The sequence below is a fragment of the Anolis sagrei genome, chromosome 6, assembly GCF_037176765.1.
Source record: "Anolis sagrei isolate rAnoSag1 chromosome 6, rAnoSag1.mat, whole genome shotgun sequence".
Classification (NCBI taxonomy): domain Eukaryota; kingdom Metazoa; phylum Chordata; class Lepidosauria; order Squamata; family Dactyloidae; genus Anolis; species Anolis sagrei.
Genome location: NC_090026.1, coordinates 79,621,185 through 79,644,831, shown reverse-complemented (window position 1 = coordinate 79,644,831; position 23,647 = coordinate 79,621,185). Strand labels below are relative to the sequence as shown.

The 23,647-nt window shown below is 38.9% G+C and overlaps 1 protein-coding gene across 1 annotated transcript in view; it reads right to left on the bottom strand.

Annotated features, from left to right (window-relative positions):
* PIK3R4 (phosphoinositide-3-kinase regulatory subunit 4) overlaps positions 1 to 23,259 on the bottom strand; it is a 28,469-nt gene extending 5,210 nt beyond the window's left edge. The window contains exons 1-16 of the mRNA XM_060781826.2: positions 23,124 to 23,259; positions 18,183 to 18,945; positions 14,087 to 14,220; positions 13,380 to 13,962; positions 11,810 to 11,944; positions 11,140 to 11,361; positions 9,514 to 9,687; positions 7,952 to 8,097; positions 6,852 to 7,055; positions 6,108 to 6,309; positions 4,602 to 4,801; positions 3,466 to 3,676; positions 2,738 to 2,903; positions 1,070 to 1,234; positions 729 to 940; positions 101 to 232 (exon numbers count right to left, since the gene is read on the bottom strand). Coding sequence (XP_060637809.2) covers positions 101 to 232; positions 729 to 940; positions 1,070 to 1,234; positions 2,738 to 2,903; positions 3,466 to 3,676; positions 4,602 to 4,801; positions 6,108 to 6,309; positions 6,852 to 7,055; positions 7,952 to 8,097; positions 9,514 to 9,687; positions 11,140 to 11,361; positions 11,810 to 11,944; positions 13,380 to 13,962; positions 14,087 to 14,220; positions 18,183 to 18,912 — 3,616 coding nt within the window. The 5' untranslated portion in view covers positions 18,913 to 18,945; positions 23,124 to 23,259. The remainder of the gene's footprint in view (positions 1 to 100; positions 233 to 728; positions 941 to 1,069; positions 1,235 to 2,737; positions 2,904 to 3,465; positions 3,677 to 4,601; positions 4,802 to 6,107; positions 6,310 to 6,851; positions 7,056 to 7,951; positions 8,098 to 9,513; positions 9,688 to 11,139; positions 11,362 to 11,809; positions 11,945 to 13,379; positions 13,963 to 14,086; positions 14,221 to 18,182; positions 18,946 to 23,123) is intronic.
* Positions 23,260 to 23,647: the final 388 nt, after the last annotated feature.

The window sequence follows — 23,647 nt, the reverse complement described above, 5'->3', positions numbered from 1 at the left end:
GTTAGGCCAACAGGCAGACTCTTACTTCTTCTTCCAGGAAAAGATTTAACCACAATTTATGAAACTCTTACATTTTGCAAGGAAAAAGAGTTAGTTGTACCTGCAATCACCCATGACTGGGAAAGGGGATGCATCAGTAACCGTCTTATTCGTGCCCTTGAAGGATGGGGGTGGTTGGAAATGGGTAACTGGAACCTCATGTCCCAACATGCCATAGTTCCACTGCTTGTACCTTGTGAGGAACAATGTAATTACTATCTGCAATGTGATTTTATTGGCTTTTTAAAGCTTCAGCAACTCTAACAGTACACACATCAATATACCTAATGACCCAAAACATCCGTTTTCTATACATTTTCACTGTTATAGAGAATTTTAGTGTCCTTGTCACCATGCAGCAAATCATAGTTAGTTCCAATGTTACCAAGGGAAAAGCATGGTTAGAAAAAAATGAGCTCTATGCATTAAATCCATGTTATATGAGGGAGTTGAACCCAGTTCTGCTCTCCAGGAATGAGACTATACTAGCCTTCCTGAAAGCAAGGATGTGTGTTATAATTCCCACCTGCTATCTCTGCAACTCTAAACATAATAATAATAATAATAATAATAATAATAATAATAATAATAATCTTTATTTATACCCCACCACCATCTCCCCGAAGGATACTCGGAGCAGCTAACATGAGACCAAGCATTATTTGACATACCAACAGTATATGTCTTACCAATGCAGAGCCAGCACTGATGTATGTCAACAGCAAATGAGGTTATAAGTCCCAACCGTAAATCATGCTTTAAGGTCCAAGCATTATTAGAGGATCTCAGGTCCCATCCCACTAAAGAACCATTCACAGTGGCATATGCCAATACCGACTGGGCTCCTGAATTAAAATGATGCATGTCAACCACACAGCCATCGTCCTTTTGATCCAAACACCTGGACAGATAAAGCAAAGGTAAAATGTCAGAAGAAAATGTTGCTAGAACACAGCCATACTGAACAGAAACCACACAACATCTCGATACTAATGGAACCTGTTAGCACATGCAAAGGACAGATGCATACCTGTTTTGAATTGGGTGAATCTTGGGAGACTTGGGAAGTTTTGAGGCTTCGATTCCAAGAAGCTGGATGGCTCCATTATCTGAGGCTACAGCCAAGTAGTGAGAACCCTGGCAAAAAGTAAGAGTTGTCACACGGCCTCCAATCCGAGAATAGGTCAAAATTGATCTGTTGTAAGAAACAAAGGGGGGGGGGGGGGGATTTCAAAAGAAATTTCTAAAAATGTACTTAACTTTAATCAAAAGCAAATCTCCAATACAAATCCTTGTAAACCCTTCATTTATCCCAGTCTCTTACATAGAAATCTACCATCTTGAAAGAATGGTCAACACGTTTTTTAGCAATCTCATCTCACAAGATCTACAATTCTCAAGATTTCTTTAAACCAGTATTTATAAATGGGATCACATGGCTTAAGACTAACCAAGCAGAGGAATCCATTCAATGGATCTGAGTATGAAGATCATACTTTAGTATGCATGCTTCATGTGACTGGGAAACAATGGATTAATTTATCTGGAATTTGAATCCACATCTCAGTAGGGGGCTGTGGTAGCACAGCAGGTTAAATTGCTAGCTGCAGTAAGTAAGTAAGTAAGTAAATCTGCTGACCAGAAGGTTGGCAATTCGAAGCTGCGAGTTGAAATGAGTTATTGACTGTCAGCAATAGCTTCTGCAAACCTAGCAGTTCAAAAGCATCCAATGTGAGAATATTAATTAGTACCACCTTGGCGGAAAAGTCAAAGGACGCCCCGTGCAGATATGAAGACATGCCAGCAACAAAATCGGAGATATCTATGGAGAACAAGCTCCTTGGCATGGAAAAATGGGACAAGAGCACCTCCTCAGGGCCGGAGTTGTGCATCACCTCCAGATGCCAGAGATGGAAAAAAGGGGAAGGCTTTTATTTTGTCTGTGTTGTATGTTATTGTTCACTGTGTGTAAAAGAACTTGAATGTTTGCCTCATATGTGTATATTGTCATCCACTCTGACTCCTTCCAGAGAGATAAAGTGGAATATAAATAAAGTGTATTATTATTATTATCACCATCATCATCATCATCATCTAATGGGTGCGTCATAAGAAATGAAATACAGAGATGAGAATATTGGCCTGAGAATAAACATCTGCTCATTCTCTATTAACTCCGTAGGAACTTTCTAACAACATACAACAAGCAGATAACTGCCTGTAAAAGCACTGTCTATCAAAACCCTTTTTGTATTGGCTCTTTATGATAAGGTATTAAAAACAATTTTTTTGATTATGACATAAATTTTATTTTTATGCACACTCTTTTATCCAAAACTATTCAATTGCCTTAGGTTATTAGACTGTACAGGAGAAGCCTTTTAGTGTTTAGAACAGTAAACACTAAAAGACACTAAAACACTGGTAAACTAGCTGAGATTTCTGGGAGTTGTGGGCCAAAACATCTGGGGACCCACAGGTTGAGAACCACTGGTTTAGAAGATGACTGTAGGCACTTGAAGATTGTTGGACACAGCAGCATATACAATCAGAATAAAGACACAGAAATGTAATATTGTAAAATGTTGAACTGGAGTTGCGCACTTGCAACCAAAGCCACACAGCCTCACCGATAAACTGTCCAATACACATTTCAGCTGGAGACAATTACTGATGCAGAAGGGATATTATTTATTACCTGGTGGTAGTAGTTTTGCCCTCCATTTTCTGACTGTTCCAGATTTTCACTGTTCCATCATTTGAGCATGTTGCAAAAATCGAGTGCTCATCAGAGACTCTAATACGGTTCACTGCAGACTTATGTTCATGAAGATGAGCAACAAGAAGCCCTTTAGGATGCCATCCTAAAGAAAGCAGCAAAAATTGGTTTTTTTCCCCCTTATATCTGACAAAAAATCAAAAGCTTCCTATCCAACCTAAGAAAAAAACCCACAAAGGCAACAATACACCAAATGGACTAGGCACAATTCATATCCCTATATCTGCCAGTACTCCCCTATTGGTGTTGAAAGTTATTAAGAAGCATAAGACATATATAACTCTTCTTTCCAGAAAATTATCTGATACTATACTCAATGAAATCGTAAATATGGTCACATGCCACACAGTACATGAATAATTCTAAACAGATAAAAGTATTAGGAGGGAGTTTGACATCCACAAAGAGCAGCAGTTTTAATGGTTAGACTGGTTGTATGAGGATTTAGAGGGCAATAAACAAACAAACCAAATACCCATGTAATCGAGCACAGCAGGACCTTCACTGCTTTTTAAATATAATATAGTAGACCTGTAATAAACTATTAGATGGAAGTTACATAAGGAATTACTTTTTTAAACCAACATTTTAAAAAGTGTTACTCGGACAGCTTTATTGCCTTTTGTCAAGAGTATGACGACTATCACCTGTAGGTGGGGGCTTGCTCTCCCATTCTGCATTCTCCATCATCTGCTTAGCGATTCTTTCTGCATTGCACTGTTCGCGCTTCTGCTGGATCAGCTGCTGAAGTTCTGTCTTACAAGTAGTGATGCGTAGCTGATAAGTAGAGGGTGACGCTATACTGCTTAAGACCTGTATGGTTGGCTTCCTGGCTTGGACAACTATTCCATCTGCTGCCTGAAATCAATAGATCACATTGAAATACTCGTGTTTAGAAGTGTTGTGTGGTCACTGCATTATATTTCAAAAAGAAAGAGGATGCCCACATTATAATAGATACTTGTATGTGAACATCCGTTTACATGGCATCTCCACTTTGTTAATCAACAAGTAATTGAGTAAATGTGGAAGAGCTGTTGCAATTTTGATGTGTAGTATACGTCCTAAATGCCCATGTAACATTATCAAGTAACATTATCACTACGTATAGGGCCTATAAAGCCCTAAACGGTTTTGGCCCAACTTACCTGTCTTTACGAACTATCGAGGTCTCTAAGATCGTCTGGGAAGGCCCTGCTCTCGGTCTCGCCTTCGTCTCAAGTATATTTGGCGGGGACGAGAGACAGGGCCTTCTCAGTGGTGGCCCCTCAGCTAGGGAACACTCTCCCTAGGGAGATTAGATCTGCACCTTCCCTCTTAACGTTTCGGAGGCAAGTTAAAACATGGTTGTTCGAGCAAGCGTTTACAAATGCAGAGTAACTAATATAGGAAATTGAACGATTTGCCAATGGAACTGGACAATGCTTGACAATAATGAGATGCTAATGATGTTGTTTCTATTGTCTTTGTGGTGTTTTATATTGTGGTGTTTTATATTGAGTTGCCGATTGGCTGAGAAAGGCAGTATACAAATACAGTAAATAAATAAATTAGCATTACAGCATACTAACTCTGTTAACACAGTTCAAGCAAAATGACTAATGAAAATCAAATTTAAGCCTTGTTTGCCCAAATTTTACAAACACTCTCACACTTTTGTGAGCTAGTCAAACCTCCTAAGTGACTGAGTGCTCAATCAGGAAGATGCCAGATACTAAAGGTTAGAAGCAGTTTTTCCAGTTCTAAAGGTCATGCAAAATGCTAATGAAAGATCCAAAAATACCTGTGGGGATGATGACAAAGGAGCCGAGATGCCAGCTGAAGACTCAGATCGAAGAGGTTTTCCTGTCTGAATGGCTTCCTGATCCGTGGCCTGACTGTGCCCTTTGCTGATTGGCTGAGGGATATTAGAAGGTTCCAAGGAGCCAAACATACTCTTCCATTCTTCATTCACATTTGAATCTTGTTTGACATGCTTCCTAGCTAAAATTAAGAAGCCACGAAAGGAGGATTAGCAAAAGGATGTGACAAAGTTTGTGGGAATAAATCACAATTAATGACATGAACCTAACAGTATACACAGACACTAAATGAAATAGCCTGGTTAGCTTTGGTTCCATCTGAGATGGAAGAGGAGGAGTCCAGTGGTAGTTTGAAACCATCACCAAACTGAAAAATCTTGGAATATTCAACAAAATCCAAATACAACAAAACCATGATACCATTATTAGCCAACCAAAATGTACAAAATACATCATGCAAATGTTTGAAGCTCCACTGGCTTCTTTATCCGGTAAAGACGAAGGCCTACATTTTCCTGAAATGCTATTTTGGTTGTCAGTTCAGATTGTTTGAAGGTTCTCAATGGAGGCCATCCCCCTTTTTGTCCATGTGGGAACTAGGGACAAGGGCAATACAATTTCAACTCCATCAGCAACAGAAAACAGTATCCATCATGCTCCCCTGAGGCAGGCCGTTCTTCTGTTTTCGCCATCTGCTTCTCTGGCCTTGGAATTCAACAAAAAAGCTCCTGTTTCGTAGCAGATTCCTAAGAAGTCACCAGAAGCAATTTGCAACTTTGTGCATGAAACAAAGGTTATGTAGACTGAACCACCAGAAAGCACAGGTATCACTATCTCAGCCACCTATGTGGATAATTTTAGATTTCAGAATTCTGGATAAGGGATGCTCAACCTGTACAATGTAACACAAGGTGCCGCATATGATCATATTACCAACAAGAAAGCAAGATTGTCAATATTTGATGGGGAGATAATTTTACAGATATTTCTTAGGTCATTTAAAGAAATACACCTAAGGTGAGCTGAAACAAGCTTTAGGCATGTGCAGCTGGGCTAGCAGAATGCACTTCCCTATCTTGTCCTCATTCCCTCAAACTACAAGAAGATTGGGAGACTGCTTAACAGAGCAGACTATGGCACAGAGGAAACACTGAAGAACAAGGGATTTCTCCAGAGATGGTGGAAGTTTTTTTTGCATAGAACTCTGCTCATGAAATCTAATGTCGCCTGATTCTCAGTGAGCCACCCTTCAATTTACAGGTTTCCATATTAAACCATTTAAAACTCTAACCATGGAGTCCATGTGTAGTATATTTTGTAGTCCAGTATGATAGGAATGTCCACTTTGCAAGCCCAGTTGCATATGTCTAAATCTGCTTCCAGGCCACAACACGACAATGAAATCTTTCCCATTTAAGTGTAATTCATTATCTTACCATTTCAGTTATTAAACACAAAACAGATCTGAATCATGAGGCCATACTAACCACGCTTGTCATCAGATTCTTGTTTAGTTTTGATAAGATCAACTTGTCTCCCAATTATACCCAAAGCTGCCAAATCAATCACTCCTTTCTGGGTGCTATCATGAAGATGGCTCTGGTCTACAATATTAGCTTTGGCTTTGTTGGATTTCAGCATGAAGTCTCTTAAGGCTAGCAGTTTATCTTCTTCTTCTTCAGTCATCCCCTATCCAAAAACAAAGTAAAACAGCGGACAGTTAAATTTACATTTTCCTCAAGGCAGGGAAACACAGATGAGCATTTCAGATATCACATGGCATGTGGCAACTGGGGTCAAAATCGATTTAGGTGTAAAATGTTGTATTATCCAATTACTTTGGAACTATTTGGCTATGATAAGGGAGATAACCAGCATACAAAAGTTAAAAATGACCACACCTGGATGGTCTGCTGTGAACCATCCAAAAATACACAACTTTGGGATATAAAGCCGATCTAAATTCTATGTTGAAAGAGTAGACGTGAAACAAAATAGAGCTAACAATAATAAATCAGAATAATTTGTACCCAGTAGATTGCACTGAAATTGTTCAAATTCAAATCCCTGTACAGATTTTCATGCACTATTTAGCTATTTACAAATCACTATCTTATGGGTTCTCTACCCCATCTGAGATGGCTTTAGGAAAGATGGCTATATTACCACAATACCTTATTCTAACTTGATCATGACTCCTCAGTATTATTGCTATATTGGCTATTAATTACTTGGGAAAGCAGCTTCTTCAGTAGCTGTGCAATTGCTGGATCTTCAGGGGGTGGGCAATCAGGAAGAGTCCCATTCCTTTTCTTCTGACGAAGCTGAAGTGTTCTGAAAAGACTTCCTATGTCCTTCGATCGTAGAGCATAATCAAATATCGATCGGCTTACAGGGTCTTTGAGGACACTCAATAGGACTATTTCTTTATCTATCTGCAATTTATGAAGAGGAACAAGGAATCAATCAGATCATCACAGAAACACAACTAAAGAATCTTAAGGAGAAAGATCAGCCAATCTTGATTATAGAATTCTAGCTGCTGACATTAGTGTTGGATTTTGAAAGAAGAAAGTTTTGAAATTAATAGAAGGGAAAGAGATGGGGAGAGCCAATAAAGGTTAGGCCAAGGCCGCTTGAACTCTCTGGGTAATTTTCCTAAAATGGTAATCAAACTGAAGGTCTAAAAGGAATTATTTATGGTCTAAATAACCTGAATGCATCAAATCCCATCCGATATTGGAAGCCAAGCAGAACCAGCTCTTTGACTGCATACCAGTGATGTTGTTTACAAACCAGTTCAAGTGTATTCTATCATATAGTAAGCTGGAGGCAGAAAACAGTATTTCCTTATATGTGTATATGTGTCTTCAAGTCTGCTGTCAATTCTGAGGGATACTCAAGAGTTGACTTTTCCAATTCCTTCCTCGGGGTATAGCTACATTTGATATTCATTGGTGGTCTCCCATCCAAGTATAGTTATAAAAAACAGCACTCCTCTGGAAAGGCTTTTTATAGAAACACCCAAGATAATTGTCATACACTATATACAGTCATGAATCATGTTTTACCACCACCATCAATCAATAACATGGACCAGAGAGAAAGAAAGTCATAATACGCTGTATTGCACAATAAGCTGTGCAAGTAAATAGAACAGTGAGAGCGGATTCAACAACTAGATGTTTGTTCTGGTAGCACCTTCTTGGCTCATTTAGCATGTAATTTTGTCCTCATAATTAAGGCAGAAGGATGTTCAAGCACATCATTTTATGGTCCCTTATGTTTTTCCACTCTAAATTATGATTTACACATGCAGCTGGTTCATTACCTGTATTATTGGCTGAGTGATAAAAGGATGCAGGTAAGGCATAAGTTTGCAATAAACATCAGCAATATTCAAATGCTGTGCTACAACAGTTATAAATCCTACTGCTCCATAGCATATCCAGAGGTTAGGATGGCAGAGAAATGGTGCTGGGGAAAATGTATAAAAAGAGAAGCAAATTTCAAACCGTTATCCAGCAAGTTCATAATATGATCAATAAACACACACATATTTCAGATTGAAATGAAATTGAGATCAAGGCTGATACATTATAAGGTATTATGATCTTGACTTATAATTAAAAGAATATTTCATCCATTCTATTATTTGTTTCTGTTGGTTTGCTCTAATAAACTATCCATAACAACTGACATAAACCATCCTTGCAAATAATACCGTATATAGCCAGTCCCCAAGTTACAAACAAGATGGATTCTGCAGATCTGTTCTTAAGTTACATTTGTTTGCAAGTCGGAACAGATACATTTTTCAGCCATATATATGTATCTATGTATCTATATATAAAGAGAGAGAGAGAGCCTTGCATAGCATAGGAAAGAGTTAATACTCCTGTGATGTTGGTTTTGCTGCTTGTGCCCTGTTCAGAAGATTTCACCTCACTTTCTGTTCCTGTGATAATTTGATTTCAAAAATGTGGCTTGCTGTAGAAACAAGGATTGATGATAAAGCTTCAACTGAGAGAGATACCTTTTCCTCATGATAACTCTTCCAGGAGTAGATTTCCCTTTCAAGGAGTAGATTTCTCAGAGGTTGACACTCTGGCACTTTAGTTGTGAATTGATGGCAGATAGTTTTAACTACAGATGGTCTATGTTTTTAAGATTGTGTTATTTTATTAAAATACGAGTTTTTAGTGGTTGTTTTTATAATTGTATGTAATATTGTTTTATACTCATGTACCGTTTGTTATGCTGCACTTTGGAGTGCCTTGTCAGCTGCCCCAAGTCTATTTCGGCAGATGGTGGCAGGATATAATTAAAGTTATTAATATTACTGCTTCCTGTTGAATCACCCCTGTTCTTAACTCTGAATCATTTGTAAGTCAGATGTTTGTAACTCAGGGACTGCCTGTACATTGAAAGGACATTTGGGGGGGTTTTTTTTGTCCTCTTGCTTGCTATTTTGCTATAGTCTACATATATATGTGTGTGTGTGTGTGATCATTTTCTCTCCCTTTTTGACCAGAAAACAAAAGAATCAAGAGTTATTTTATAGTAACTATGCTGAGAACTGCAACTTTAGCCAAAAATATTTCCTCCTTTTCCACTTTCAGGAGGAAATGCAAACACCAAAGCCAGAAAGCCCTACACGATTTCCCATATTGAGTGAAACAAGTAGGAATATCTGGTTGCTGGTGGAATTTTGTTATCGATAAACCATCACAGGACAGGGCCATTTTAACTACTCCTTCATTAATGGGTACCAGTTTAAATAATTCTGAATGTGATTTTGTCACTACACAGTGTCTTGTCTATAATGATATGAAACTATATGCCATACAAAAAAGTCAAAGACAAAAACTGTTTCCAAGAAAGATGACTTACCGATATCACAGGCAAATTCATATATATGTGGTTTCTGCAGAAGTCCTAATTGGCACATACAAGTAAGGGCATTGAGGGCTTTATAGATGACAAATTCTTCAGCATCACTGAGACCTTGCTGAAGCAGAGGCTTCAAGATTGAAGAGCTTTGCCAGCCAACATAAGCAGCAACACCTGCAATCCAGGCAGAACAAAAATACATATTAGAATTCCTAAAAGCCACCAACCGAAAAAGAAAAAGTCAACAGACAAGTTGAGTTGACTTATTTAGCATCCCAAACATTCTTAATGAGGAACACTTCTTAATGAGCTATGACCCAGTTCCATACCAGAATAAAGGCTAATCAAAAAAACTTAAAATTAACATTAAATTAAACATTAAATTAAATACTAGGACTCATTTTATATAGGTACTATGAAATCCACTGTTATGAAAGAATATGATAACATACAACAAAGATGGCTTAAACATTACCATGCATACATGGAGAATAACTACTATAGACAGTCCCCGGACACAAATATCTGACTTACAAATGGCTCATAGTTAAGAAGGGGGCTGAGACAACAGGAAGTGAGAGAACTGTACCCCCTTGGAAGGGAAATTCACTCCTAAGAGTTATCATGGGGAAAGAGTGTCTCAGCTGAAGCTGTATCACCAATCCTTGTTTCCACAACAAGCCATTTTTTTTTCCAAAATCCAATTATCACAGGGACAGGAAGTGAGGTGAGATCTTCTGAACAGGGGCACAGACAGCAAAACAAACACCACATGGATATTAACCCTTACCTATGCCATCCAAAGGGTGCGTGTGTGTGTGGCTAGAGTTACACTTTACAAATGTACCTGTTCCAACTTACATACAAATTCAACTTACAAACAAACTATAGAACATATTTTATTCATAATCTAGGTACTGCCTGTAGTTGTTTTAATGGGAGAGGAACAGAACGTTGATGATGCTCCAACTATCACATGCAGGAGACAAACAATGGGTGCTTTATGCCAATGTAATGGGATAGGCAATTGTGGTGTTCTTCATCTATTTTTTGCCTATAGCTTCCATCTGTTCTAACCAACACCGCCAATATTGAGGGATTATAGGATTTACACTTAAAAATAGTTGGGAAGGGCAGACACTACTGTCCAATCCAATGCTTGTCAATTTCTTAGGAGCAACTGTCTGACCACTGCATCATATCACTGATCGTCTCCATGTAGACAATTCTTATAGATTTAATATTGCTATTTGGGATGTTTCCAGGAGATCCTAATGTTCAGAATGAAAAAGCACCACACAGCTATCCCATTTTACCCGCTTAATAATATTTTTTATGAGAAAAAAAAGAAATGCATAAGAAACAAAAAAAAAATGGCATGGTTACAAATGGATGATGACAGTGTCTGTACCTCCTGTAAAATCCTAGTCAAGTCTAGCTTAACAAATTACACACTGAAATCTAAGCTGTTTCATCCGCTGTCAAAACATTTTTAAAAACCAGGCTATTAATACGCATAGCTATTAATACATATAGAATAAAACCTTACATTCCTCATTTAAAAACATATCAACCAGCACACTTTTAATACATGCAGAAAGATTCTCATTGCTGTCAGCAACATACCCACTATACTGTCAAAAAAAGCTCCTCGTAGATGCCAATCATTCTTATCGTTAAGGAAGGTGATCATGTGGGATAGGAGAACATCGTTGGCTTTCTGACGTCCAAAAAAGACACACAAGCGAGTGATTCCATTTTCCATCAAGGTCTGTTTCACAATGTTTTCTGGATCACTCAGCAATGTGACAACTTTCTGCTGGACCATTTCATGCAAGGCTTGAAGCTCTGAAAGAAGACCACCGAAATGGGAGTCAGAAAATCCTGTATGGGTATTAATGACTGAGAGAAGTCTTCCATGTGAGGTATCATTTGCATTCAACCATGTTCTTTTGTAACATTCATAACACTTCAACAAAAGTAAATTTTCAAATATACTGTTGTAGTCAAACCTGTGGCATTACTACAGCACAAATGTTACAATTGGCATTTTCAATAGAAGCATGCAATGCGCCTCAAGAGGAGTATGTATTAATCAGAAGGCAGTGTACAACTAAAATTAATTGAAACAATTTAATATTCAAAACAGAATAATTTATGCAGACTGGATGGCCCTTGTAGTCTCTCCCAACTCTATGATTCCATTAATCTTAATGCCATTTTTTCTTAGTGAGATTACAAATAAGTAAATGTATATATGACCATGCTCATAGTAATTTTAAAAGTGATACATTACCAGTGTCATAATTTTCACTAGGGTGTGTTGCATCATCGGTTTCCTCACTGTTTGGTTCATTTTCCATGTTCAGATTTTTTAGCTGGACTAGTTCCAAGAATCTCAGAGCAGTTTCAGCCAACAGTGCTATGTTCTCTGGAAAAATTAATGAACAATGAACCAACTCTGATAATGTGAACATAATAAGCATATGTAATACTGGCTTAATATACAAAAACCCATGCCAAAGTCTTGTAATTCTTCTAGGTTTGGACTTTCTAGAATTCCTGCCTTTAGAAAGTTACTGGTATATTTATGTAAGTAAAACAGCCTCCTTCTTCAAAAGATTGAACTATGCGACCCAGTCTCCACCATCATACCCTACAGGTAACTCCAAAGCGCACTAAGTGAAATGGAGTGATGGATTTGCTGCAGTTCATTCAGACATAGGTCCATCGTCATATTTCAGTTTGATGATGCCACACCAAAAAAATCTACCCTTTCAGCATGACAGTATCCCAACCAAAGTGCTTCAGATTAAAGAGCTAAGGAATGACCAGATTTGCTTGTTCCTACAACCAGGAGATAGGGGTAGATGCTTTGGAAACGTTTTAGTCGGAGCTCTGAAAAGCTGCAAAGATAGGATTTGGGGGTCATGTTTGATCATTCACAACCATAAAGGTGGATCCCCAGCAGTTACAAAATCATAAGTAAAGCTTATGATCTTATAACCGCTGAACAGGATGCCAGACTATTTTTCTAATATCACAAACGCAAGTAACAGGGAACACTTTCACTGTTGTTTTAGACAGCAATGGCAGACAAGAAAAAGTGCAATGGAGAGCCCCAAAAAGCTCTTCCTGTTGAAATAAGATCCTGTTTACTATATATACTCAAGTGTTAACAGAGTTTTTCGGCCCTTTTTTTTAGGCTGAAAAAGCCCCTTTTTGGATTATACTCGAGTCAGTGTTGGAAATTATTTTACTTTGTTGTTGTTGTTATTAGTATTACATTTATTATTTTACTCTTATTATTATTATATTATTACTACATTTACATTATTTTATTCTATTTATTATTATTGCATTTATTATTTTACTCTATTACTATTGGAAGAATACATAAGCACATTTACACTGAAGGTTAGAATAATGGTTTAATCAGAGTTGGACAGTCTTATCTTAAATTACAGTTTTAAGTAAATATTTAAATACATTTAACTACTAATGCCTCAATTAATGTAATGGTATTGGTATCTATTTTTATTTTTATTTTTGAAATTTACCAGTAGCGGCTGCATTTCCCCCCGTCAGCTTATACTTGAGTCAATATGTTTTCCCAGTTTTTTTGTTGTAAAATTAGGTGCCTTGGCTTATATTTGGGTCGGCTTAAACTCAAGTGTATATGATATCTGCTTGTTTGAAAATCTTAATCCTAATATTAAAAAAAAACAATTTGCCACCTAATTAAAGTTTTTATTTGTGCACGTTATCTTGTGCAGGTATCTTTCATGATTACATTATTTCTGAGAAGGAATATCTCAAATATTGATGACTCTCACTCTTCTCTCTGCACCACCCTCATTTCTTACCCGCATAAGCCAGCCGGACTATCGTAGCTTCATCTTGGGCCAAGTGTGCAATACCTGGCAAGATGTACTCTGGGTAGATATTGATATCATTACGTGGTACCTCTTTGACAAGAGCAAGAACTTTAGTGAGTGTCCTAACAGCTTCAGCCCTCACTCTGGGCACAGTATCATTGCTGAAATGTAGCAGGTAGGGTGTGATCCGATCCAGCAGGATTTCCACACTTAACCTGGGTGCTAGTTGGAGAATCAACTCCAAAGCAGCCAGTTTAGAATCACAGTACTTGAGGGTTTGGAGGCAGGAAGTTATCACTGACACCAAAATGACCAGTCCGTTTTCCTTTGTTTCTCCCTCAGCCTTTTCTGTTTGATCATGGCCACAAAGGTTATGAATAATATTGTCCAGATCTTTACGTATAACAAGGATGCGCTCATCTGCAGACACAAACGTTTCCTTGGCAAACTGTGCCATGTAAGGCTGGAGAAAAGTATAAAATATTTCAGGAAAGGCATTGTTACGTTGCTGTTTCAAGTAGTCTTCGGCTGCTAAACGTTTTTCTGGATCACACTGGATCATTTGCATAACCTTCAGATAGAAAAGAACAAGTAGAACAGAACAAAGGAGGACGGGAAGAAAAGAAAGAATCATGGTTACTGTTAAGGAAGTACAGAACTACAATAACCTATAATAAAAATGCAAAATTATTTACCAGTTCTCTTATACTTCGGTCTTCAATTTTATTGAGGACTTGATCAGGTGCAAAGAGGCCGTTTCTATATGCCAAAAGCTGTGATAAGTCAAATAAAGGAACACCTTCTGTAAAGAGCTCAGCTACCACGCAGCCTGGAAAAAACAAAACAAGTACCTGAGAACTATAAATCTGTTGCTTGAAGGGTCATAACCACATCCAGCTCAATCTACAATTATTAGCAAAACTGCAGAAGCTTGCATCTGTGCACACACAAATGTAAGACACTGTTAGCATATCCATAATCTGAGACACCCGTTTTCAAAAGAGTATTTTATTTCCAAGAAGATATTCCATCATGTTTTATTTCCTTTCTCTGTAAGTGTTGAGGTACTATAGTCTTTAATGCATTTCCTATCTAAGGTTTGTCTATGTCTCTGAATAAAACAGCTTTGCAGCTTGTATCAGGATGTGGGAATATTACAATTTATGAGACGCCATCTTGTTTTCCTTGCCTGAGAAGACCCTATGAAATGCATAGTCACCATAAGTCAACAGGAGACTTGAAGGCACTGGCAGGCAGGTACACACACAAAGGGAAAGAGAGGGAGAGAGAAATTTTAGCACATGTTCAAACATCTGGTCCGTACTAACTGCAAAGAATACATTCCACTACGTTAATCTGATTTTATGAACCTGATTCTTGGTGCCATCTTCTGACAGGCCACACATTCTTCTGAAAGCTTCAGAGAGATGGTCTTTCCATAGCCATAATTCAGCCTCAAGACTTCACCAGCCCAGTTACTAACAGAGAACCAAAAACCGGCTGACAAGAGATCTAGGAGTTTATGAAGACTCCAGTCCAAAACACAGTAGACATACTTCTCTTTAATCCTGTAGATTTAAAGAGAAATGGAAATACTATGCAGAGATGTGAGGAAAGGCCTATATAAAATATATCCTTTCTTCTTGAGTAGCCTAATGACTACTAGACATCATATAGAAACCTAATAGAAACCATCATTTTGGTCCAACATAAAGATATATATGCAAGAAAATTGATATCACACTACACTTTAAATACACTGAAATTCTATGGCTGCCTCCTGTAGAATTCTGGAGTTTGTAGTTTAGTGAGGCCCATTACCTCTCTGATTAAAAAATTTAAAGGCCCCTCCCAAAATTACAAATCCCAGGATTCCATAGGAAGAAGCCATAGGATGGGAGAGCATGACTTTAACAGCATGGTATGAAAATCTCCCAAGATGTGCATTCTACATAAACATAGCTCAAGAGATGACCATCATTTCACAACAATTTAATCAGTAACTTGCATAAAGAATATCCATTTGTGGACTGGAAGTTTCAGCCTGGAGGTGTACATAACATCTGTTAGCATCTTCTCCTATTGTACTGCTGCAAGAATATTTGAAATGTCAGTAAGATTGGTTTAAATTAATTGTCAGCTGACAACATAACACAGGATGAAACCATGATTTGCCAAATGGAGCAAAACATGCCAACATATCATAATGAAAAGGGAATAATTAAATTATTCTCAAGACATGCCCGGAGAGTCTGTTTCCTTATCCTTGTATTAGTTGGAGGATATTTCAACTATAAAAAACTGCTGACTGATACAGAAGCAACCAAAGACTACTGTAGTTAGTTAGGTGTCTGCCAAATGATTGTTTCAAGTTGTCATTAAGAGCCATGGCCAAATCTTAACAGTTGTTCAAACAAAAGTTTTATTAGTGACTGTTTTTTGTTTTGTTTTGTTTTTTGACATTATTATACTTTAGCAGTTTGAGGGTGGGAAAAGGTACTCTCCCAATTCACTGGGAGTTACTGGGCGTTACTGGTTAAATTTTCACAGTGGGGGTAAGATTGGGGAGAAGAGCACTTTGGAAATCTTTCTTTGCTGTTGTACTGTACAACCTTTAGTAGTGCATCTTTCATCACCTTCATCTAGAGCAGTGGTTCTCAACCTGTAGGTCCCCAGATGTTTTGGCGTTCAACTCCCATAAATCCCAACAGCTGGTAAACTGGCTGGGGTTTCTGGGAGTTGTAGGCTAAAACACCTGGGGACCCACAGGATGAGAAGCACTGATCTAGAGGATGTATACTAGTCTAGGGGCTCCACATTTAGCCAGCCATGATGAAATGGACTGTTGACCAAAGATGGTCTTTGGAGAATGAGATTATTTAGAAGTCCACACCTATGATTTCAGCTATGAGAATCTTTGAACTCCATCCATGAAAGGACTGGAATGTTTTTCTGCATTAGAACATCTATCACCACCATTACAACTTATCTCACAGTAGTATCATTTGTGAATGTTCTGTACCAAAAGAAGTTTTGGAGAGACCCAGAAATACAGCAAGATCTACAAGAGAAAAACTACTTAATCACCAACACCATCTGAACCACACAGATTATGTAATACCATAATTTATGCCCAAATCTGTAAAGAGATAAATATTAACAGAATCATAGAAACACAAACAGATTCCACAGTCTCACTAAGGAAACTGTTTTAGCTCTAACAAGATTAGTGGTGAGCAAAAAGGTTTCATGGACAAAAGATAGTGACAACCTGTCTAGAAGGATCTGAATCTAGATATAGTCACATTTAGAACTGAACCCTCACCATAAATGGTACATATAAATTATCACTAGAATCAGGGGGACTAACGTAAATCCAATTGTTTTCAGTGGACCCAATCCAGGTTTGAGTCCCGTGACCAATCTTGCCACGATGGCTTGTGAACAACACAAGACTATTGCTACTATTATTATATATGAACTAAATGTGTAAAAGATACCACTAGAAGATCAGGACCAATATGGAGACAGACAAATTTTGTTAAGTTATCTCTTACTCCTGATCTGTGACCATTACAATACAATTCATTCATTCATTCTTTAAGACTGAGAGAAATTATGAATGACCATGAAAATAAACATGCAGAGAAATCTTGTGGCACCCTAGAGACGAACAAAGAAAATGATGCTGATCGCATAAGCTCTCACAGAATAAGTCAATGATTAAATATATGTAACTCCTATTAAAAATCTTTGCATTCAAAAATATCAAAACACATTTCCTAGAACAGTATTATTTCAAAAATACATATGGTGGAAAAATGTGTTAGTAGAACCTCTATATTCTTACTCGCTAGTTGACTAAGTTAAAGGATTTTTAATTTTATGCATTTATTTATGAAATAGACAGGAGCTTTCAGAGACCGCTTTCAGATAATATAATTGGAGGTGAAGTGATAAATAGTAGACTCTCAGTTGGCCTGAACTCAAGCAACCAGAAAAGAATGAAGAAATAATACTACATTCACAGAGGTGTTTTATAATACAATAAAACTGTGTTACATTGAGTTAAGTCTGTCTATATTTGCTTTAATTTGCTTGTACTTCTGTATTTCAATATTAAAATCAAGTCAATACAGTTTATAGTATTAGTGAGATCTATTTTAATAGTGACTCTCAAGCAACCTGAAGCTACATTTTTCTGAAATCTACCAATTCCCATGGGTTCCAGTTAACTGAGAGTCTACTGTGTTAAATTTCAAGGAGTTTCATTATATATTGAGCTTCTCCCAGATACACACACATACCCAATGTTTTCTACTTTTAAAATAGAGACTGGAACTCCAGGAAGCTTTCAGCAATGGCAACTGTTCTTAAACACAAGATTTTTGTTTTGTTTCTCCTCTCCCCAAAAAGGCTTTTACAAAATGGGAACACCAAACCACTCTATATTTTGTTGTACAGCCTATAATATGTTTTCAGGGGACAGAAACTGGCCTAAGTATGCAACCTTTCACAGTTTGGATCTCAAGATTTAGCTTCACAAATGTCCTTCTATCTATCAGAAAATAGAAGCCAAGACTTGCCAAGACTACATCTCAGAAGTATCATCCATTTCTCATGAAAAAACAGAATTAATAATAATAATAATAATAATAATAACAATCAATTTTATTTATATTTCGTCCTATCTTCCCGGAGGGACTCAGGACTTATTCCAAACATAAAAGGCAAACATTTAATGACCGAACACAACAATACATCCATAAATAAAGCAGGAATTTCAAATACCTGCAGAAAAGATATCCATTGCCCGTTTCAACTCCCCCCTGCTTCGCTGGTTACTGTTGGCCAGGTCCACTAGGGGAGTGGATGGGTCTCTCATATTCTCCAGTTCAGTGGCAAACATGGTGCCATCAACAAAGCGCTCTGGTGCAATATAACACGTCCTCCTTCGTGATGTATCAAAAAAATAATTGAAATCTGCAGGGTTGTCCTCTGGGAGGTAGGTTGGTTTAAAACTTGCAAAATCCGTTAGAAGAACCCAGTTCCAGCTGGTCACCATGACGTTCTCAGTTTTGATATCCCCATGACGGACCCCAGATCTGTGTGCCTGGTCCACTGCAGTTAAGATCTGGAAGGCTATCCACCTCTTCTCAATGTTATTTAGGAAGGGCCGAGTACTAATACGGTCATAGAGGTTGTCTCGAACATACTGCCTGAACAGCATGGCTGCTTTTTCAGACAGTGTGGCTTTCTGAAAGGGTAGACAGTTTTGTGCAGAGTGCAACCTTATTTTCAGTTCTTCCAGCTCCTGCTTATAGCTAGTTAAGGGCAATGTTGGGTCTTGAATGGCAAACACTTTGACAACCACCAGGCCTTCTCGATGCTTGGCTCGGGCAACTTTAAAAAAACGTGTACTACCCAAGCTTTTGTCATATTCAAAATCATGGATGTCTGAGAAATAGCTATCAACCGAAAGGATCTGAGAAGGGGCAATACCAGCCAGCTGGTTTCCCATGGCCGCACTTTTGCTCTAACGCCACAACTCCACCTAAAGAAGAAGAAAAAGTTATTTGTTTATCTTCAGAAGATCTTTTTAAGTTATCTAAGTGTCACTTCCCAATATGTGATTTAAAAATAACAGAACAGGAGTAGAATTTTGCCCTAAGGGAAGACAAGAAAGAGAACGACAGACATTAGGCTTGTGCAATTCAGCCAAAAGGCATCCCATTTTGGGGTCTATTTTCAGCTAACCCCTCATTCTGTTTACCGGGAAGTTACTCAAATCAGGAGGGTGTTGCCTTTTGTCATTTGGCAAAGATTCAGCCTATTGTCTACAATGGAAAACTTTAAAGGCTCCATCTTGAGTCGTGTAAAGCCCTATGGCATGAAACCTACCTCAGTTTTAGACCCCATTCACAACTGCAGGCCTGCCAAGTTTTTCAGAACAATTCACCCATCTACTGATTTTGTAAGAATTATTTTAAGTTTTTACCATAACATTTTTTAAAATAAGACAAACTGCAAGAGAGGGTCCTGGGCATTGTAGCCGCAGGTTATGTTCATTCTTAACTAATCAGCGCATAACACAACCACACCTTTTATTGGCTGAGAAATAGAGAGAGACTTCAAGTTCCATCATGCTCCCAGAGGAACTCAGAAACTTTTCAATGCCCATCCCATGAAAGTGCTGCTGGGAAAGTGAGTTCCCAGCAGAACTCTCTCTGGAGGAGGAGCTAGGGAACTTTTCTGCTGCCAGGGAAGGAGAAATGATGCTGCTGCAGGATCTTCTCCAGGAGCTTTGCGGCAGACCCCAGCTTCAGATATAATGCAAACTTAACTCAATCCTCTCCAGTAGACAATAAATCTGGGTCTCTTGATCTGTTTTGCCCAGGTTTTTGGTTCTCTCCTCCCCATTCTTTTTTTTTGGGGGGGGGGGGGGTTACACAAAACAGACAGCTGAATAATACAAATCACTTTTGGTCAAACTGATCCGGGTCCAAGCCTAACGGACATTAGTCTCTAGGAAGGAGTGGATAACTTGTAGCCCTAAAAAGACTGAACTATAACTCCCATTATAAAGTTGCTGTCCATGACTGATGGGAGAATAAGACCAACAACCTTTGGAAAATTAAGTTCTGCCAATTCCTGCTCTAGAACTCTTTCATGACATATAGGAATTACACATCTATTGTCATTATAGAAGGACTGTACAAGAAGTCTGCCTTTCAGAAAGAATCTGATCCAAACACCTTTGTTTTATATCCAGTTAACTAAATTTTACCCTGATCCTCCAATGTTAAAAAAAGCAAATGGAAGCAAAATTTGTAAAAGCTGAACCTCATCCATACATTAATAGAAGGGCTCTTCCACAAACTTCAGATTTCTTCATCCCTTCTCAACCAAAAGGCCATTGTTACTCTCTCTATATATAATGGTTGCCTGCCCTAAACTCAAACCCTGTAGTAATAAGATGCATCTTATTTTGAAAATGAATTATACCAAATGACGGAGTATCCCAAATTATCTCTACCCCCCACAATCTTTTCATTTTCGCTTGTGCAACACAACTGTTATCAGCAGGGCTTCGTGAAACAAATGTGTTTACAGAACCATAGGTCATGAATGCTGTAATCTGAGGCCTCATCTACACTGATCATCTAATGCAGTTTCAAACCAGAACTGAAGATGCACATTAAGGGGTTTCTTTCACATGCTTCCATAGCACTGAACCAGGACAGTTAAAGTGGTGTCAAATTGTGTTCCTTCTACAGTGTAGTCCCAAACCTTTCTTATAAGGGATACTCAACCTGTACTTTTGTGAAAGACCTGCAAGGAAGAAGATCCTTTTGGCCCAAGGGACACCTCAAATCTCCCGAAGAAGGGAAGAGGGGAGTAGAGGGGGATAGCCCTTCATTAGAAACCAACCCTGAAGTCTTTTGATCTCTTAAATCCCTTCCACAGAGCTGTATAAAATCCCACATTATCTGCTTTGAACTGGGTTATATGGCAGTGTGGACTCAGATAACACATTTCAAACCAGATATTGTAGATTATCTGCCTTGATGTTATATGGCTGTGTGGAAGGGCCCTTAGCTTTCCACCTATCTACGTATCTGTCATAATCCATCATGGATCTATTCCTGCCTTTTCCCCAATACTAAGGCCCACACTACACTACCATATAATGTTAATTATTACCATCTCGCCGATGGTACAGGATGACAAAGATAAAGACGAACAAATTGAGGGCCCTTCCACACAGCCCTGTATCCCAGAATATCAAGGCAGAAAATCCCACAATATCTGCTTTGAACTGAATTATCTGAGTCCACATTCAGATAATGTGGGATTTTTTGCCTTGAAATTCTGGGATATAGGGCTGTGTGGAAGGGTCCCCAGAATATCAGGGCAGATAATCCACAACATCTGCTTTGAACTGAGTTATCTGAGTCCACACAATGTGGATTTTATACAACTGTGTGAAGGGGCCTGAGAGCTAGCTTTTATCCAAGAGCTGTAACCATATGGAACTCCATGGTTCTGCACTGATATGGCACTGGGAGCTGTGCGGTGGTGCTTGGAGTGTGCAGGGATGGGTGTGTTGTTTTGTGATGTGTGCTGGGGAAAGCATTAAATTTCACTGTACAATGACAATAAAATTGTTATACTCTATTCTATTGCCTGAACTTTTACATTCAGAAGGCCTTTGAAGAGCTTGCACTATCAATTTTAGGACCTGGTTCAGGTTCCATCTACACTGACATAAAATTCAGATTATCTGCTTTGAACTGGATTATATAGCAGTGTAGACTCAGGGGCCTTCCACACAGCCATGTAATCAAGGCAGAATAACCTACAATCTATGCTTTGAACTGCATTATCTGAGTCCACACTACCAAGAAGGGGCCCAAGTGTATGTAAATAGGAACATTCCTAAGGCCCCTTCCACACAGCTGAATAAAATCCCACATTATCTGCTTTGAACTGGAATATATGGAAATGTGGACTCAGATAACCCACTTCAAAGCATATATTGGGGGGTTTTCTGCCTTGATATTCTGGGTAGAAAGGTCCCCAAGTAGGCCCTATATCCCAAGATCTGATTCCAAGTTTTCTGCTTTAAACTGCATTATATGAGTCTACACTGACAGATAATCTGGAATAAACAGAAAACCTGTGATCGGATTCTGGGATACAGGGCCTGTCAGGAAGAGCTCGGAGTCCACACTGCCATATATCTCTGTTCAAAGTGGATAATGTGGGATTTTATTCAGCTGTGTGGAAGGGGCATCAGATAATACAGTTCAAAGCAGATATTGTGGGATTCTCTGCCTTGATATTCCAGGATATAGAGATGTATGGAGGGGACCTGGGTACCCTTCCACACAGACGTAGAACCCAGAATATCAAGGGACATAATCCTACAATATCTGCTTTGAACTGGAATATATGGCAGTGTGGACTCAGATAACCCAGTTTAAAGCAAGTATTGTGGAATTTTCTGCCTTGATTTTCTGCGGGCCCTTCCACATAACCATATAAACCAGAATATATCAAGGCCGATAATCTACAATATATGCTTTGAACTGGATTATCTGAGTCCACGCTGCCATATAATCCAGTTCAATGTGGATTTTATACAGATGTGTGCAAGGGGCTTGGGATATCTGAAGTCCCTTCCACACAGCTGAATATAATCCCACATCACTTTCTTTGAACTGGAATATATGGCAGTTTGGACTCAGATAATCCAGTTCAATCCAGGTATTGTGGATTATCTGCCTAGATATTCTGGGTTATATGGATGGGCCCATTGTGAAGTCCCTTCACTTTTTATTCCTGGTTTTAGCTGAAAGACAAGTTAATGCATTTTGATCCTGGACCTTTTAATCTGACATTTGCAAATCCAGGGCCCTTCCACACAGCCCTAGATCCTAAAATATCAAAGCAGAAAATCCCACATTATCAGAGTGTGGACTCAGATAACCCAGTTCAAACTAGATATTGTAGGATTTTCTGCCTTGTTATTCTGAGATATAGGGCTGTGTGGAAGGGCCCAGAGTTGGATGAGAAAGCATAAATCAATACAGAAAGCGTGTTTATGAAAACACAAGGCTAGGCAGAGAATCACATCAAAAGAAACAAAGATTGAAAACAAAGCAGAAAAACAGCACTCGAGTAGAAACCCTGGCAGGCCATTGCATTCAAAACCAAACCAGAACCCACCTCAGAATTCCTGGCCGGGCCTTCCCTGCCTTCCTTTCCCTTCCTCCTCAGCCCCAGGAGCCTGGGCTGGCTCTGCTACGCGGAACCGGTGTGTTTTGCACAAGAGGAAGGAAGGAAGGGAGGGAGAGGGAAAGGGAGGCGGCCTCGTGAGCTCACATCCTGGCAGGGAGGGGAGAGCAGCGCCCGAGAAGGAGGGCCTGCCAGGCCTCGGCCTCTGTTTGAACTCTCCTCCCGGGAAGAGGCGAGCCAGGCCGCCCTCCCTCCCTCCCTCCACAGGGCAAACCAAAGTTGTTGTTATTTGGAAAGGCGCATCTCTCAGGGACCTTCCACACAGGCCTATATCCCAGAGTATCAAGGCAGGAAATCCCACAATATTTGCTTTGAACTGGGTTATCTGAGTCCACACTCAGATAATGTGGGATTTTTTGCCTTGATATTCTGGGAAATAGGGCTGTGTGGAAAGGCCCTCAGGCAGCCAAGGGACAGGCAGGCCAAAAGGGGGGGGGGGGGGAGGCTGCACCTAC